This window comes from Halichoeres trimaculatus, unplaced genomic scaffold (assembly GCF_033239565.1).
Source record: "Halichoeres trimaculatus isolate MK-OKI-2021-1 unplaced genomic scaffold, fHalTri1.1 fHalTri1_scaffold_22, whole genome shotgun sequence".
Classification (NCBI taxonomy): Eukaryota; Metazoa; Chordata; class Actinopteri; order Labriformes; family Labridae; genus Halichoeres; species Halichoeres trimaculatus.
In genome coordinates, this window is record NW_027437200.1 from 22204248 (window position 1) to 22223126 (window position 18879).

Here is an 18879-nt window from a genome sequence, read left to right on the forward strand (position 1 = left end):
GGTACACAGACAATGCACTGGGGAATCGTCAATTGCCTCAATCAGACCAACTTTGGGAAGTTTCTCCAGCATTAACTGCAGCTCTGGTGGTGCACACAGAGATCAACTTCATCTTCTACTCATTTACTAAACAGTAGGCATGAACACGTAGTTCACACCTGCTCAAAGAGCATAGTCCTACATGGAGCTGCTTTTGATAAGTTACTTAATTCTGATCTAATTGTCTTCATATTGCTCTGAGGAGATGACAAAAGCACCCAGATCTCTTACTTGAGTAAAAGTAATATACCTATGTAAAAAAAAAACGGCTCGGGTAAAAGTAAAAATTACTGATCCAAATATTCACTCAGGTAAAAGTAAAAACTACAGGCTCTGAAATGTACTTCAAAGTATTTTGAAAAGTAAAAACTATTTCTATTTCATGATTGACTGACTGCAAAGCTTTTAAACACAGGATAACTTATGCTGAATCTACTCTAGCAATGTCCTTGTTTGAGCAAACACTTCCTGCCAAGTATCCTCATGTACTTCACTACATAGTCATTTAGGTATTTGTATCGTACACTGGAAGTGAACACATCACACTCCTGAGCACTGAATTTTGGACCAGGATTAGCTTCTTAACTATGGGGTCGCCTCCCGTCAGGTGCAGCTTTAAAGCGTCCCTCAGGAAATCATCCCGTTACTCTAAACTTTTCCTTCATTCTGAAATACCTTGATTCTCTGGTTGAGGACCTCCTGAGAGATCACATAAGGAGGAACTCTTCCCCAGTTCAGCATTTGATTCTGGCCACAGGTAAACTTTCCAGTGCTGGTCTTAGACAGAATGAGCCAATGAGCTCTGATCTCTGGGTATCTTAGACTTATCACACAGACATTATCAGCGCCTAATCAGATTATGAATTTCACTTAACAACTGGCCATCAACTGTCTCTTCGTCCTGGCAGACAACCTGCATTTGTTTATATTTGGCACGCTGCGCGTGGACTGATACACTAAGTGGATAGCGCCTCGTAGCCAGCTGTGGCTCTGCAGCGGAGGTAGCGCCGTTTTACGCCACGATGAGAACTAGAGCCTTATTTAGCGGTGTTTTTGTGTGAATGTAATGCTCTGAAAATCCTCTAAATAAAGCGTGAATACAGACCGATATCAGATTTTTTTAGTGGGAGTCCGTTTATTTGTGTTTTTGGTCAAGTAGAAAATGGCCCCGTCTGAGTGCAGAGGAAACCAGTAGAGGAGCAGGGAGGGGGTGTTTGGTGCGAGCGCTCTGGGCTTCTGCTGCACAAAAACACTGCTGTAGGGGTAATTTCTGCCCTAAACCTTGTGATAGGACCCAACTTGTTCCATCCCAGAGGATCACTTTAATGTTAGCCACTTGACATACATGTACTGACTGTTTGTCATTGTACTGACTGTTTATTGAATGTCTATGGTCTCCTGCTGACTCTTACCTGTTGTTAGTGTATGTATTTATGGTCTGTGTAGGCTGTTGAACCAAATTGACCCTTGAGGATGAATAAAGTTATCTGAATCTGAATTTGAACGGATGAACTTTGGCAAAACACAATCTTTATTACTTTGTGACCTCCGAGACAGTTTATTTTTTTTATTTTACCTACTACCCCCCTTGAATAACTCCAGATTAACTTTGATCAGATCATGGAGGTGTCCAAAGATCAGCTTATTGTGTTTTTCTGTTTGAACCAGGATGTCTTATCACTGATTGCTAATAACTGATTGTATTATGACTTTATGACACATGATAAAGTTTGTGAATTGATGGAAACATGAGTCACACCAACCTAGATAGCAAGAAGTGATTGACCCAACATTGTGCACTCTAAAAGGTAACAGCGTCTTACTGAAATCATCTCAGTGTACTTGTCGTGTTGACTGATGGGATGTAAGATCAAATCAGTATATTCATTAAATCTTACTTAATCATTGGTATTTTGTTCTGATAACTTGGACTATGGCTTTGATGTTTGGTATTGAAAGGAAATTTGGCATCAAAAAACAGATCCTGAAACTGAAAAAACAAACATTGTCACTGGAAAATTTATATTATAAAAAAAATAATAAAGGCAGTTCGTTAATATTACTGATATGAAATGTTTTATATTATTTCATTCTTTTACATTTTTGATTAATTTAGTCACTGTTTTCTCAATGATGTTTTCATTTGTTTAAGCCTTTTTTTCCCACTTACTGTCCTTTCTGAGTTTCAACTTTCTTTCTCACTTAAAGTAATATTTGCATTTTGCTAGCGAGTAATACAGCAATGGGCTGGACCCCTGAGTGTGAGTCATCTACAGTTCACCTGGACCACCTCCACAACCACCAGTTAGTCTGTTACTCTGCTGTTATTCATCAGGAAGTGGAATGGATTAAAGCACTTTATAAAATGATGTAACAACGGGTTAGCAGAGGTCTACCGAAACAAGCTAGCCAGTGTTAGCTTATAGGTGTTATCTAGCTAACCTGTGGCTAATCGTGGTCAAGAAAGAGCTCAGCTCTGCTATTTCTTTTATTTCTTGAGGAGTTTGAGGCCCTTGTCGTTGCTGACAAGGCCTCATAAACGAGGAGGATTATTTCATCATCTTAAAACTTGCCAACGACATGGCACCGGCCTCCGCACCTCTTCAACAGATCACTCAGACCCTCACTTTGTCCGATGTACTCCTGGATCTTCATCCCGTCTGGGAGCTGGTCACCGTGAGTGAAGACAACCACCGCATATATCAGGACTTCCTCGGAGAACCACTCAAGTATTTTGGTGACAACGGCCTGCTCATGCTCGGTGAATTTCTCCACTTTGAGAACGATGAGGAGTGCATGAGGCCCAGGAGCGCACTCTGTGATACACCTCACCATCTCAGGCTGGATCTCCTCCTCAGACCTTCCAGTATCAAAGAAACCAGGGGCGTCGATCAACGTGAGGCTCCTTCCGTTGATGGATCGGGTTTCTGCTCGAGTGCATTGACCTTTTGGCCCATTGAGGTGGTTTATTTGGAAGACGGTTTCTCCAAATATGGTGTTTGCCAGGCTGCTCTTTCCAACTCCGGGTTTCCCCAGAAGGAGAATCCTCTGTGTAGCAGACCCTAAAAGAGAGAAATTTCAGTGAACCAGAACTTCCAGTACTACTGGTTTATGAAGTGTTTCCCACTGATTTACAGTGCTGAAGGCTGAAATGATGTAATGTTTGCCTGATTATTAGGCATGATAAGAAGTAGAAAACATGATACTTGTCAATGTTTTTTTTCTTTTGAATGTTCTATAAGTTTACATATTAAGCTGTTTAAAGCCATGGTTATGTTTTATACTTGTCAGCTCAACAAAAAAAAATACAAAGCTGATGCTGAGAATAAATGGATAAACCCTCGGGAGTCACCTGGCAATGACATAAGACACAGCCAAGCTGAGTCTCTGTTCCAACTTGTGTTGAAAAAACTGATTTTAATTAATTTAACAGTTTTTGAATTGTGTTGGTAGATCCAATAAAACCTGAGCCCTGTTCTGGGTACCTGGCTAGCTTAATTATCCGGATAATCGGATTATCCGCATTGCTCTGTTTCCCTGAAGCAGGTTGAGCCAAATCACCATAGCAACAGATCTAAAAAACCTAAACCTTCTCCAGGGCAGGTTTATCTCAGTAAGCTGGATCCAAAGGCACACGCCCAAGCTCCCCCCCTGAGAGATCCAGTTGATTTAGAAGCATTAATGATCCGAGCTGCATTTTGTGATAAAAACTGATCTGGGATCCCAAAGACCCTTTGATTTCTTTCTATTTTTACCGTCTCAGTCACTGAGGCATTCTTTATTTGCAATAGCTGATGGGGTCAAACATCCCCAATACTACCTGGCGCTGCCCTGTGTTTTTTAGGCAGCTTAAAACAAACTGATAGAGCTCATGCACCACAACAGCAGACACTTTGCATATGTAAATATATATATATATATATATATATATATATATATAAAGGGGATAAAAATGGACACTTTTTTGGGGTAAACTTTACATGACATGAATCAGGTTTGTCAGCTCAGAAATCATGTGCAACCTGGGAAGACAAATTTTATTATCAAACCTTTCTTCAAGAACCAGAGCATTTTGCTTTGCGGTTTTTTTTTGTCCAAAATTATCTATATATTTATATTTTTTTGAAGGAGTACATCATAAATTAAGATTGCCCTTCAATTTTATTTACTTTTAATTTTACAAACTCAAATTAAGAGAAAGTCTGACTGATCTGTAAAATATTGACGCAACAAGATGTGGATGACCTGCAAATTGTCTAAAGCCTGAATTAAATTAAAAGTGGTGCAGTTGTCATATTTTATGTTGAACGAAAGATATATATTTCTATAAGAATCGATCATCACCAAGGCTCATATTCTGATGAACAGAGATCTAAACTCCTCAGTGAACTATGGTCTTGTTCAGGATCCAAGAGGCATCAGGAGTTAATGAGTTATGGAGCGCTGAAAAAGAACTTACGGCTTTTGGTGTGACTCATGTTTCCATCAATTCACAAACTTTATCGTGTCATAAAGTCAGAATACAATCAGTCATTAGCAACCAGTGATAAGACGTCCTGGTTCAAACAGAAAAACACAATAAGCTGATCTTTGGACACCTCCATGATCTGATCAAAGTTAATCTGGAGTTATTCAAGGGGGGTAGTAGGTAAAATAAAAAAAATAAACTGTCTCGGAGGTCACAAAGTAATAAAGATTGTGTTTTGCCAAAGTCCATCTGTTCAAATTCAGATTCAGATAACTTTATTCATCCTCAAGGGTCAATTTGGTTCAACAGCCTACACAGACTATAAATACATACACTAACAACAGGTAAGAGTCAGCAGGAGACCATAGACATTCAATAAACAGTCAGTACAATGACAAACAGTCAGTACATGTATGTCAAGTGGTTAACATTAAAGTGATCCTCTGGGATGGAACAAGTTGGGTCCTATCACAAGGTTTAGGGCAGAAATTACCCCTACAGCAGTGTTTTTGTGCAGCAGAAGCCCAGAGCGCTCGCACCAAACACCCCCTCCCTGCTCCTCTGCCTGTTTCCTCTGCACTCAGACGGGGCCATATTTTACTTGACCACAAACACAAATAAACGGACTCCCACTAAAAAAATCTGATATCAGTCTGCATTAACGCTTTATTTAGAGAATTTTCAGCGCGTTACTTTCACACAAAAACACCGCTAAATAAGGCTCGGAGGTCTCAAAGGTGCTCTATTGGATTGAGATCTGGGGACTGTGGAGGACATTTGAGTACAGGGAACTCATTGTCATGTTGAAGAAAGCAGTCTGAGATGATTCCAGCTTTATGACATGGAGCGTTATCCTGCTGGAAGTAGCCATCAGAAGATGGGTACACTGTGCTCATAAAGGGATGGACATGGTCAGCAACAATACTCAGGTAGGCTGTGGACTTTAAACCATGCTCAGTTGGTACTAAGGGGCCCAAAGTGAGCCAAGAAAATATCCCCCACACCATTACACCAGCAGCAGCAGCCTGAACCGTTGATACAAGACAGGATGGATCCATGCTTTCATGTTGTTGAGGCCAAATTCTGACCCTACCATCTGAATGTGGAGCAGAAATCGAGAAATCTCTGAGTTACTGTTTCCTTTCTATCAGCTCCAACCAGTCTGTCCATTCTCCTCTGACCTCTGGCATCAACAAGGCATTTTGTCCCACAGAACTGCTGCTCACTGGATATTTTCTCTTTTTGGACCATTCTCTGTAAACCCTAGAGATGGTTGTGGGTTCAAATCCCAGTAGATCAGCAGTTTCTGAAATATTCAGACCAACAACCATGCCACGTTCAAAGTCCCTTAAATCACCTTTCTTCCCCATTCTGATGCACGCTTTGAACTGCAGCAGATCGTCTTCACTATGTCTACATGAATAAATGCATTGAGTTGCTGCCATGTGATTGGCTGATTAGAAATTTGCGTTAACGAGCAGTTGGACAAGTGTGCCTAATAAAGTGGCTGGTGAGTGTACACAGATGCATACACTTACCTACACATATAGGGGCATGGGTGAGAGCGCTGATTCTTCAGGGTTAGTTTTGTTTTGTGTTAAGTGATCATACCATAGAGTGATCATCCAGATGTGGCCCTGCTGCCTCCAGAGGCCAGACGCACACCGAGAGAACCCTCAGTGTCGGGCATCTAGCAGCCACCACAGAGCATAGAACCCAGAAAGTCCACCACGGAGACAAAAGTGTGCCAGCCTAGGAGGAGGGAGTGAGAGGAGGCACGGGAGGGCAGGGTCTGAGGTTTTAAGGCCCCCTCTAGATGCCAGGCCTCCGATTGAGTGCAGGGGGCAAAGCCCGGGGCCCTTTGGGCCACCCACCCCAAAAGAGGGAGATCCCGGCCCAGTACCTGAGAGGACAGACCCAGCCCAGGCAGCTCACCCACCACTGAGTCAGTACCCACCCCCAGCGCCCCTAACCAGACTCCAGAGACTGCAGAGACCCCTTCCCCAAAATCCAACCTCTCCCCTCTTTCCAAGACAGAGAGCCATGGGCACCCCCGGGGTGCCACCAGCCCAGAACCCAAGCCAGCGGAACCCTTTGAGACTTCTTTGTGTGCCAGAACCCCTTGCCTCAGGGATGCACCCAGGAAACAGAGGTGTGAGAAGGACCTCTGACCCTACCTTTCTTGCTCAGAAGTAAGTAGATGGTTGTGTTCCTAAAGCAGTTAAAAAAAAAGGTCAAAATTGAGGAGTAGACAGCCGCACAGCTCTGGAGGCAGTGCCCTCCAGGTGCTTAGCCTGAGGAGCACTGCCCACCATATACCATTTGGTCTCCCAAGGCCTTGTGTGTACGTTATGTATTGTAGTAGGTACCATGTAGTGATGTCTAAGATAATTAAAACTGCAGGGCAAGTCCTATTGGGGTGTAGCAGAAGTGGTCCCTAAGGACCCCTCCACTGCGCCTGATGAGCATGTACCTCAAGGTCCTAAGTGTGTTGGTGTTTAGAGGAGCAGGGAATGAGGGTTGTAGGGTGAAGTACGACTGGAGAGAAGCGAGAACTCCCCTCCGTAAGAAGAGCCGCCCTACGGGTATCAATAGGCACCCCAGTTTCAGAGGACCCCCCCCCCCGAGCAGGGGGGCCCGTATCCACCAACCTCAGAGCCCAGGGCTGCTGCTGCCAGACAGCCCAGCAAACCCCGGACCATCCACAGGCCACATGTCAGAGAGAGGAAAGAAAAATTAATGATAACAAAGATAGAGGATATTAATTTGTAGATTAATAACAACAATACTGAAGTGATGATAATAATACTACAATCTCCGTTTCATTCCAAAACACACACACCTTGCTCAAAATCTTTACAACAGTGTGTGTGAGACCCTGGACCAGAAGGTGGCAAGGGAGTCACATTAAAACAGATCCTCCTGATAGCATCTTTAAGAAGCATTAAATCACTTTAAGTTAAAGGGATTTTTTATTTGATTGCAAAATAACTGTCAGTTTATATCAAGAGTTGTTTTGTTCAACACGATTCTGTACAGAGAATTTTACCTTTTCTGTAAAAAATACAACAAATAATACATTTAATCTGAGTTTGTGTTATGTCTGTTTCTGTATTCTGTTGAATAAATATCTGAATTCTTAGTCTTAAGGTGCTGCTGGTCTTCAATCTCATTAATAAACGCTTCTGTAAGTCTTCTTTCCAGATGATGAGTAAAGTACTAACAAATACTCAGCTGATCCCTTATCAATGCTAAATATTATACAATTAATAAAAGTGTAATCAGCATGGGTGTTGCCTAAGGGATACATGTATTACGCTTTACAATAAGGGTCCAAAAAGCATTCAGTAATCATTAATTGTGGTTTAGTAATGCTTATAATGCACTCCTGAGGATTATGTCATGTTACAGATTTCAAAAGAAAACTAAATACATAATTAACTTTTATTAATGCTTATAATGTATTCATTAACTCTGAACCACAGGTATTATTCAACTTCTTATTTATACTGAACTGACATGTTAATTAATGTTCGGTAACACATGATGATGCTGTCTAAACTTAGAAATAATGCCTAATAATGCTTAATAATGCCTTAACTAATGTTAATGAAGGGAGCCTCATGTTTCCTGTTTGGGTTATTACAGAAGATATAGCAGGGCCTCTCTGCAGAGGGGTGGATCCTGTATCAGTGATGTGTAAGTGGGCAGAACCTTTATCAGACTCGTGGGTGGATCATGAACTTGTTCAAAGAGATTAGGTCGCACCAAAGAGGGTTTTTCTGACTGAGCAGCATGGACGGTAAGTTAATGTTAATTCTTTTAGTATTTATTAAAAATGTACATTCTTATCCCATTAAGGAAAGGCTCACTCAGACCAGACTAACTTGATGAGTCTCATTTGGTTTGTCCAAATGTATCCTTATCCTGTTTATCAAAACTTTTAAAAGTCAGGCAAAGACAGGCATTCTTGTCTTCAAAAAGAGAACTGGTATTAGTTTCATGACTATTCTTGATTCTTCTTTTTGAAATAAAATCAAATAGAATAGAATAGAAAAATACTTTATTTATCCCCAAGGGATAATTCAGGAGGAAAAATAATCCAGCAAATGAACCATGCAAAGTAATGATCCATATTTATTTACTTGTTTTATTTGTTAATGGTCACTTTATGTGTTTTGACTATGACTATGACTATATCATTTTATGACTGTTTTGAATAGAGTAAAAAATGGGGCAAAAGTGGGAATGACATGCAGCAGCATGATCTAGACTGCTACGAGATGTAGCTCCTAACGTTTCTCTTAATTTGACCTTTGGACACAACAGCCTTGATATAACTCCAGGTTAAACTTGATCAGGTCATGGAGGTGTCCAAAGGTCAGCTTTATAGTGTTTTTCTGTTTGAAGCGGGAAGTCTTTTCACTGGTTGCTAGGTGACGGATTGTATTTTGACTTTATGACACATGATAAAGTTTGTGAATTGATGGAAACACAAGTCACACCAAAAGCATTTTAGTCAGGAGAGACTTATACACCAGAAAGAGTTATGAACAGATTTACAGAATGAATGCAAAGAAAGTTTGGCGGTTAGACCCCATGAAGCGTTAAGCAAAAAAAATCAATGTAGAGGGTACAATGGCATTATGAGTTATGAATTTCCCTGGATGGAGTCCAGACACTGGTAGTGGTGATCTTTTTGGAAGGCTGGATCTGGAAGATTTGGTGAGGACTGTGGGGCTGAGGAGCAGAACTGAGCGACTGAGACTGGAGGTGCCTGGGGAGGAGGAGGGTCGTGACGAGAGCCTGAAAGACAGCTGACAAGCAAAAGAGACGGCAATTAAACTTGGACAGCTATGAGATGATTGGCTTACGACTGAAGTGGAGATGATGCGATTGGATAGAGGGAAATGTTGATACGCCCCCGGTCAGTCAAACACAACGCATCATCATCAGTATATCAGACCAATTGATGATTACATTCATTAAAAATACAAACTGTATATCTCAGGACCAACATCTGATGTGATGTCTCATTCATTATATTCAGGCTTTCCACAGTTTGCAAACCATTCACATCTTTTTACATCAGTATTTTACAGATAGTTCTTACTTTTCTTGGTTTGGGTTGAAACTAAAATGAAAGAATGAAGAGCAGAGATGATTTATAATTTTTCCCTTCGAACATCAAACAGAAGAGTTGCAAACCACTAAAAATCAAGTTGGGGGCCTTTTGTTTGAGACCGTCCGGTGTCAGAGAAGAGGGGTGAGAGGCCTAAAGCTGTGACTGCACTTGGAAGCCCCCTCATTGATGAAGCTTCTTGCGACTTGAGACTTTTTTTCTTTAGTGAGAAAATGTCAGAAGAGTTCAAGCCTTTCATGTCTGATAGAGTTGTGTCTTTTCTTGGAGATGCTTGCAAGAAACCAGTGAAAACACTGAGACACGGCAGCGTCAGAGTCCATAATGTTGAGAGGGGTGTTTCCTCTTACTGACAAAATGAAGAGCTAAATATTTCCAAACTTTAGAGTGAGATGTCCGTCAGACATGTAGAGATGCTGGCTTCGGACAGAAGTTGCAGGAGTAATAGTGACTTATATTTCTCTCTTTCAGCAGCAAACAGAAGAGTCGTCATCCTGGGAACAACTGGATCAGGGAAAAGCAGTCTGGGTAACACCATATTTGGAGAAGACGTGTTCAAGGTCAACCACACGTCCAAATTTGAAAGAAGTGAATGTCAAGAAGAAACCAGATCTGTCAATGGAAAAACCATCACTCTGATGGACACTCCAGGTTTCTTTGACACTGACACACCTGAACAGGTTGAAATATTAAGAAGCATCACTGACTATGCTCCTGGTCCTCATGCTTTTCTCATCGTTCTCAAAGTAGAGAAGTTCACTGAGCATGTGAGGGCTGTTGTCACCAAGATAGAGAAAAGCTTTTCTGAAAAAGTCTTCCAGTTTTCAGCAGTTGTCTTCACTCGTGGCGATCAGCTCGAGGAAGGACAGAGGATCGAAGATTTCATTCGTAAGGATGAGAATCTGAGAGGGCTGGTGAGGAAGTGCGGCGGCCGCTGTCACGTCATCGACAACAAATATTGGAAAGAAAATCCACCAGGTGAATACAGGAGCAACAAGTTCCAGGTAGGGCAGCTGCTCCAGACCATCGACGGGATGATAAAAAAGAACAACAATGGCTGCTACACCTACGAGATGCTGCAGGCAGTGGAGGAAATGAACCAACAAAAGGAAAGAGGCATTGTTCTGATGACTGTAGGTGTTTTGGCAAACATTCCCTGGGCTTCTGTGTGGATAGTGGGAGCAGCCTTCAACATAATATATACAGTCGCAAAACCAGTTGTTTGTTTAATGAAATCTGTAGTGGAAGTAGTAACAGGATGGTTCACATGATTTCCTTACAGCTGCAGAGATCCCACTGGAAGGAGCAGACATGGGAGTCAAATCAGACAACTGCTTCAGATAAAGTGACTGTTGATAAGAAATGAATAATGAGTCAAGGTTCTCAAAGAGGCTCTCTCTGTTTTCTGTGTGACCCCGTGCAGGTGTGGGGTGTGCCCAGACTTTGAAGGGGCATTGAGTGCACGGACATATCATCGTATCATTAGCCTCATTGCATAATTGCCAAATTAAATGGGATTAAAGGAAAATGAATAAGCCAATCATAATAATGTAATTAACATAAACAGATTTTTTGAAAATATTGGTTGAAAAAAGAGTAAATACAGAAAAAAGTGATTTTTTTCTTCTTCTTTTGTATGATTCTTTTAAATTCATATGTTAATTAATTTGTTGTTTTTTATGATTTTTTTTTTTTTTCTCTGTGTAGCATTTTTGAGTATTCGGAAAAGCATAACATAAACTGAATGTATTATTATTTTCTGAAAACTTTAAAATATGACATAGGCAATAGTACTACCCAGGGCATGTGTGCAGATACACAGATTTTCAGCATTTTTCTTTTCTGTTTCCACTTTGTTTCCGCATGTTTTATGTAAATGTGTATCAGTCAGTTTAAGCAACTAATTAGTTCTTTCCTAATTCATTACAACAGGGAAATTTAAATGTTTAAACAGAAATGGCAAAAACCTTATTAAAGACAGAAAAGGACCATCATGTAACATTTCTTAGACTACTCAATTAATCATTAGAATAATCTATAAATTACTGGATTACTGAAATAATCAATCACAGTAGCTTAACCTGTGATGAAATATGTGTCAAATTTGACAAGTCTCCTAGCAAGTTTTTTTTTCATTCGTTCTGTTAAAAAATACCTTATGAATAGATCAATCAAACACTAATGATTGTTGAGTAATGTAACATATGTGATTGTTTTTGCAGGTTGCCAGTATGCTTTGCATAATGTTATGTCACAAATCCCTTCCACTTGCATTAAATGTTCAGTTTGATGTTCAAACAACAGACCAGACTTTTGAAAGCGAGAATTGAATTGAATCGGTCTTTGAAATCTTGTAGGTGTTTAATAATTGAATAAAGATATTGTTATTGCAGTAGCTCTGTCTTTGTTTTTGTTTTATCCTGTGTCATTGATGTGTAAGTTTGTTCACACTGCCAGTAATGAAAAAGAAACTGCACTTTGATTTCTCAGCTGGCGCACTGAAAAGATCAAAAAGTTGAGTGTGGATCACTGGACACTTCTCAAAAAAAGGAACATGGCTGTTTGTTTAATCAGCATAAGTAAACCATGTATCTTCTACTATAGTATTTCATGTTTAGTGGTTAAATCACGTTGTTTTAGCATGATGTGCAAACTTGTTAAAACTACAAGGCTGATTTATGTGAACTCAATCTAATTGGTTTAGGTACACAAAAAAATGTCCGTTGATATTCCATGAAAAAATAAATCAGTAAAAGTTTATTTACATAGCACATTTCAGACAGAACTCAAAGTGCTTTACATAGAGACAAACAACTGCTAAATGATGTTCGTAAAAAATATAAAATAAAACATATATATATATATATATATATATATATATATATATATATATATATATATATATATATGTATATATATACACACACAAATAAAAGTATATATACACACACCATATAAATAATGGCAATAATAATATAAAGTAGTATATCACTGTAATCGTAGTGAATGGTTTGAATGATGTCAAGAGGATTTGGAGACTTATGCACATCACAGAAGCACAAGTAAAACTAGAAAAGCTATTTCTGAAGAAACTGCGCTGTGAATGCAGAATGCTGAAGCAGCTTGCACTGAATTGCTAATGCAGAATGCTAAACATGGATAATTGAAGGTACGTCTGAAAATGGCTGAATGAAGTCACAAAAAGCTTGTGCTCAACTGCTAATGCAGAATACTGAACCTGATTGACTGAATTTGAATGTCTGAAAATGGTTGAAATAATTCATGAAAAGCTGGTACTCAACTGCTAATGCAGAATGCTGAACTTGCCCCCCATGAACTCTTGGATGAAAGGAAATTAATGGATGAATCAGTTAAATGGATAAATGAATTTAAAGTTCAAATGGCTGCATCTTTTCAAAATACTGAAGCAATGAATTAAATTTTAAAGAATATTTATGGAAATAATGACCTGACTGAGGGAAAATGCAAATCGGATATCTTAAACGCTGTTAAAATGTAATCCTGTGTGTCCTGTGTGTGAGTTTTTAACCATGTAAGCCTTTTAGCTGAGGCTCATCTGAAGCCAGATGTTGCCATGGTGATCATTGTTTACCAACTGCCATCAGAGAGCTGGTGGAGTCTGTTGATTCCCAACACATTTCCACTGAAATCAGGGTGTCAAACTGCCTACAACTGTGACAAAACCAAAGGGCCGATCAGAAAAATGATCACACCGTAGGAATCCTGAGACCCTGAGGAAGCTGTCTGTGTCAATTTCATGTCTGAAGACCAAGACATAAGGCTGTAATGGTGAGAGACACATGAGTGAAATTTGACTGATCTCTGAGAAAACCCCTCAGGAATTAACATTGGAGTACATGGGTGCCGGAGCTGACTTTGCCCGACAGTTGGCCATTTTGTGAAAAAGTGCTCCATCCTTTTGCTTTAAAAACCACTTTGTCAGAAGCAGGACAGGATTACCTACATTTTAAGGGCTTAAATGTGTTGATAGCACAAAAAATGTGGCCAAGAGAGCAGTTTACCCAGAACGTTTCCAGGTTTTTTTTCCCCCTCTCCCACTCTAAGCCGAAACATTCCGTCCAATACACACCAATGTTAAACGTCTCGAAGAGCTGAAATGCATCATGACCTTTGAATGGTCATTGTGAAGAAACTATGAATGCTAGGAAAAATTTGAAACCCACTGAATGGAGCCAAAAGATATCTGAATATTTTGAAGTTTGAATGGAGTTTGTAGCTGAATGTATGACTGAATGAGGAGGGTTTGAAGCAGGCTGAAAAAATGTCCTAAAGGGAGAAAATTTTGAAAAGATCCGCATTCATCTCTATGGGACCGAAATCTCGTAAAACGTTGAATATCTCAGAGAGTGTTTGTGAAAAGTTTCTGAAGAGTCATAGCCCCCTTGTCCCCACTGAAACACACGTTTTGAAGTTTGAACGGTGAAAATCAGTTGAAGTTTGTAGGAGCAGTAGCGGTCCAAAAAAGCGGACTGAAGAAGAAGAAAAAGAAAAAAAGTAAAATAAAGTAGAAGAACAGAAAAATTTATAACAACAGATACAAGAAAAAGTAAAGCATTTAATCTAAGAGATATCTAAATAAGACACTAAAAATATATTTAAAGCAAGTAAAAGTATGTTAAAAGATTAAAATTAAGCCTTAAACAATTAAATGTAAAAAAGAACTATATCAAAATATATAAGCAAATAATAAAAACAGAATAAAGTATCAGACAATAAAATACTATACTTAAAATGTAATGATAAGAATTGCTCCAGAGAAATAAATAATTATAATAGCCATTAAAAATTATACAATTCTGCTTTGTGGAACAACTAGGAGAGAGGAGTTAGAGGATCTGAGGGCCCGTTAGGGTTCATAAGTTGATTGGTACTCAGGTGCCAGGCCATGTAGAGCTTTATAAACTAATATAAGAATTTCAAAATCAATGCGATACCTAACAGGCAGCCAATGTAGAGTTGTGTTTTAAAGTTAAAATCAGCATCAGAGACCACCCCAAGATTCCGTGCTTCTTGGCTGGGGCAGAGTCCTATTTTGTGGAGTGTGGGGGTCAGTTTCTCTATCTGAACCTCAGAACCAATTATTAAAACCTCTGTTTTGTCCTGGTTGAGCTGCAAGAAATTCTGTGACATCCAGGCTGTTAAATCTAAAAAAAAAACAATTAAAAAGTGAGTCTAAATGGCTGGTGTCATCAGGAGACACGGATACATAGAGCTGAGTGTCACCTGCATAAGTGAAAAGAGTTGCTGTGTCTCCTGATGACATCACCCAGGGGTAACATGTACAAATAACAGAGTAATGGTCCCAAAATTGAACCTTGTGCCAGATCTACGAAATTAGAGCCCTAAGTGTCTCAGCACCTCCAAGGACACTGAGCCTGGCTGAATATGCCCCTCCATAAAACCCACTGACTACAGCTTGTTTAACCACGTCCTTTCTGCTCCCTGCTGCCACCGAGATGTCAAAGTGGTGTGTAATTTTCAACAAGAACCTACAACTGTGAATGGCCTTCCATGTTGGGTTTTTAACCAATGACTCCAACTATAACTCTACGACTTGATGCAGCTATCAGCATATTCGGTAACAACCAGTGTCACTGCGCCCTTCATTTTCTTTCCAGATCTGTATATATTTCTGAAAGAATGCATTCATCACACAGGCTCACATTTTGATGAATGGAGAACTAAACTCCTCAGTGAACTATGGTCTTGTTCCAGGATCCAAGAGGCATCAGGAGTTTAGTTATGGAGTGCTGTGTTTGACTGCAGCTGAAGAAGGACTGATGAGTTATGACTTATGTGACTTATGTTTCCATCATTTCAGACAAAGTAGGTGGTGCTGATGATGCTTGTTCTTGTAGATAAGGAGTATGATGAGTGAATCAGGACACACCCAGTGGGCTGAAAAGTGGAAGATGAATCACTTTTGTGTGTGTTTGTAGAATAGAAGAGAATAGAATAGAACTTTGTCATTGCAACAAGTACAACAAAATTGTTCAGAGTAATTAAGTTTTGCTTAGGATCAGGATTTCAGGTTAAGTTTACATTCAGTTTGATAATACAAACTGAGCTGTGGGATTGTTACCGTGTGATACCTTACTAATTCCTCTGAAGTTTTTAAAGCCGCAGCTACATGTTCATATATTTATGCTTTGCCTTGTCATCTTAAAAGCTCCTACCAACATACCTGCTGTGGCAACTGTAGGAACAGGAAGGAGCTTTGTCTGAACGCTGCCTCTGGCTTTTCTCTAGTCCTCTCCTTTTGGCCTGCTTCCTGTGCACTGTGTGATGATTTTTATGTCTTGTTTCTTGATACACCATGGGTAAAAGGAGGTAACATAAATCCAGATGGTAGAGGTGAATGAAAGTGTTTAATGAGATAATAGGATCAAATTATACAAACAAAGATCTGACAAAAAGCGAGTAAACACAGAACTTAGACCAATACAAAATAAGTGCTGTCAGGGGATTAAATAATTGATCTAATTAATTAAAGCATTTGTAATAAATTAATCTAATTAATCACATTTCAATCTCATATCTGCTTAACTTCCCCAAATAAAGAATTTATTCTAGGACATCACAAAACTTTAGTGCATGACTAATCAAATTAATACATGAAGAAGAGAAGATTTGTAAATCCACTTTTTTTCCCCAATTTGATTGCAAACCGTTTACTGCATCTATAGAAGTAAAATAAAAAAAATAAAAAAAATACAACAGGGGAGGCGGGGTCTGGTAGAGCTTGTCAATCAAAATCCTGCTCGTAAACTACTGTGGGTGAGAGCGGTGTGCTCTTTGGATGAGAGCTCAGCATGGATATGAGGAGAAGATGTGAGATGACAGAGTCATAGCGAGACGCTGCAAGTCAGAAAAGTTCAGGCAGCTCACGCTCCAACTGAGGATGTGTCGCTGTAGTTCAGAGAGAAAGAGCGGCGCCATCGTAAGAAAAGATGACGGACATCATGCAGAGGATCAAAGGGTGGAGCGCCCCGAGATGAACACGATCAAAGAAAAGATTGTTCAAGATGCGCTGGCTGCCAATGAGTTAATCTTGCGTTAATTTTTATAACACATTACTTTGCACTGTAATCAATTAATTTAATTAACACATTCAAGTGACAGCCCTAATAACAAAAGAAAAAGGCTAAAACACAGGAGCCAAGGAGCAGATCCTTCTTTACACAGAACAAACCTAGGTTTTTCAACCAAAGGCAACTTTCACAAAGGACTCGTCTACAGGCAAAGACTCTTTTAAATCCTAACCCAACAGAGTGGTAATCTAGCTGAAGGCCAAGCACAGGCAGCGTTTGGGCGACAGTTTTCATGAAATCCAATTGTCAACGACTGAAGTTCCTGCCAGCTCTTTGAAGCTTCTGTCGGGTTGATGGTCAGTTCTGGTTGGTCAGCCAGTCAGCCAGCGCATACTCCAATCCCCTGTCTATACTGGCCAGCCTGAGGAGAAGGAGCAACACACACACACACGCACACGCACACGCACACACACACACACACACACACACACACAGGCACACCTCAAAAAAGGGTACAGCTGAGGCCACAGCATGTATCACCCCCGGCTTCTTGCATCCCCGCGTTGGTGTAGTTGGTGTTGCTGGTGTTGCTGGTGTAGTTGGTGTTCTTGGTGTTCTTTGTGTAGTTGGTGTTGTCTCTTATCCTGTCGATCGTCTGGAGCAGCTGCCCTACCTGGAACTTGTTGCTCCTGTATTCACCTGGTGGATTTTCTTTCCAATATTTGTTGTCGATGACGTAACAGCGGCCGCCGCACTTCCTCACCAGCCCTCTCAGATTCTCCTCCTTGCTAACAAAATCTTTGATCGTCTGTCCTTCTTCGAGCTGATCACCATGAGTGAAGACAACTGCTGCATACTTGAAGGCTTCTTCAGAAAAGCTTTTCTTTATCTTAGTGACGACAGCCCTCTCATGGTCAGTGAACTTCTCTACTTTGAGAACGATGAGAAAAGCATGAGGACCAGGAGCAAAGTTAGTGATGCTTCTCGATATTTCATCCTTCAGGTACTCTTCAGGTGTGTCAGTGTCAAATAAACATGGAGTGTCCATCAGAGTGATGGTTCTTCCATTGACAGATCTGGTTTCTTTTTGAAATTCACTTCTTACATGTTTGGACGTGTGGTTGACCTTGAACACCTCTTCTCCAAATATGGTGTTACCCAGACTGCTTTTCCCTGATCCAGTTGTTCCCAGGAGGACGATTTTTCTGTTTGACGCTGAAAGAGAGAAACATAAGCCATTATTACTCTTGGAGTTTTTTCAGCTGTCATCAAACCCAAACCCAGAAAAGCAATGGATGATTTTCAAATTGCCTGAAACCTGAATTTCATTGACGCAGTGAAAAGATGTCATATCAAACCAGGGCTGCAGGAACTAGGGGTGCAGTGGGTGCTGCTGCACCCCCTAGTGAAATGAAGCTCAAACTCCTATTATTTAGAATTAAGTTGCTTAAATTAATTTATTTCAATAAACCAATTAGTTTTTTTCCCACTGGTATATTCATAAAATGAAATTCAATATGCTCAGAACTAGAAAATAACATAAACTGAATTCATCCGAATTTTTGCCAAGGGTGATGCGCGTCCCTGCTGCTCCCTGCTGCTTGGTGTTGCTTGTGCATGAATGTTGGTGGGAACTATAGAGGCTGACTGCACCTTCAGCTCTGAATGTTGGGAGATGTGTTTATAGGAGCCAGTTCCCCATGCAGCACAGTACAGGAGGTTGCCTCACATCTCTCCAACATGAAGCCCCACATTTCAAGAAGTGGAGAATCTGATAAAACTTTGCATGTGCCTACCCATCTTTATTGCTTCTTCAGAGAGAAGTTTTTCAACCTTGAGCTCAATCAGAGGCACAGTTTAGGTCACATGACTGACAAGCGCCCTACAGCTGTTAGAAAGGAAACTCACAGCCAGCGTCATAGCAAATGTGGCTGCAACCATGGATTGGCTTCGTTTTACGGTTTCAGGAACAGACGGGGGACATCACAGAGGCTCTGTCCATCTTTTATAGAGTCTATGCTAAAACCTTGATCTCCAGAGAACGTTGATTCAATTTGAGTTACTTTTTGGTTTATGTCAAATGTGTTTGCTCTGGCACAGCCCTCTTACAGCCCTACCATTGTTCAAAATGATTGTCAAGAGGAGTGGTCACCGCCATT

At 40.3% G+C, this 18879-nt stretch overlaps 3 protein-coding genes across 3 annotated transcripts; 1 reads left to right on the forward strand and 2 right to left on the reverse strand.

The window, feature by feature from the left end:
• Positions 1–2601: 2601 nt before the first annotated feature.
• Positions 2602–3105, reverse strand: LOC141784543 (GTPase IMAP family member 7-like; the record flags this gene model as incomplete). Its single annotated transcript, XM_074662381.1, has 1 exon — positions 2602–3105. A coding segment is annotated over one exon (504 nt), but the record flags the coding sequence as incomplete, so codon positions are not given.
• A 6955-nt stretch (positions 3106–10060) lies between these two features.
• LOC141784544 (GTPase IMAP family member 7-like) lies at positions 10061–18751 on the forward strand. Its single transcript, XM_074662382.1, has 2 exons — positions 10061–10768; positions 18569–18751. Exons 1-2 carry the CDS (start codon positions 10061–10063, stop codon positions 18749–18751), a joined length of 891 nt encoding a protein of 296 aa, XP_074518483.1.
• LOC141784433 (GTPase IMAP family member 7-like) lies at positions 17078–18520 on the reverse strand. The gene is made up of 4 exons (XM_074662273.1): positions 18517–18520; positions 18287–18381; positions 17275–17966; positions 17078–17141 (listed from the first exon to the last, which is right to left on the reverse strand). The coding sequence occupies exons 1-4, from the start codon at positions 18518–18520 to the stop codon at positions 17078–17080; spliced, it is 855 nt and encodes a 284-aa protein (XP_074518374.1).
• Positions 18752–18879: the final 128 nt, after the last annotated feature.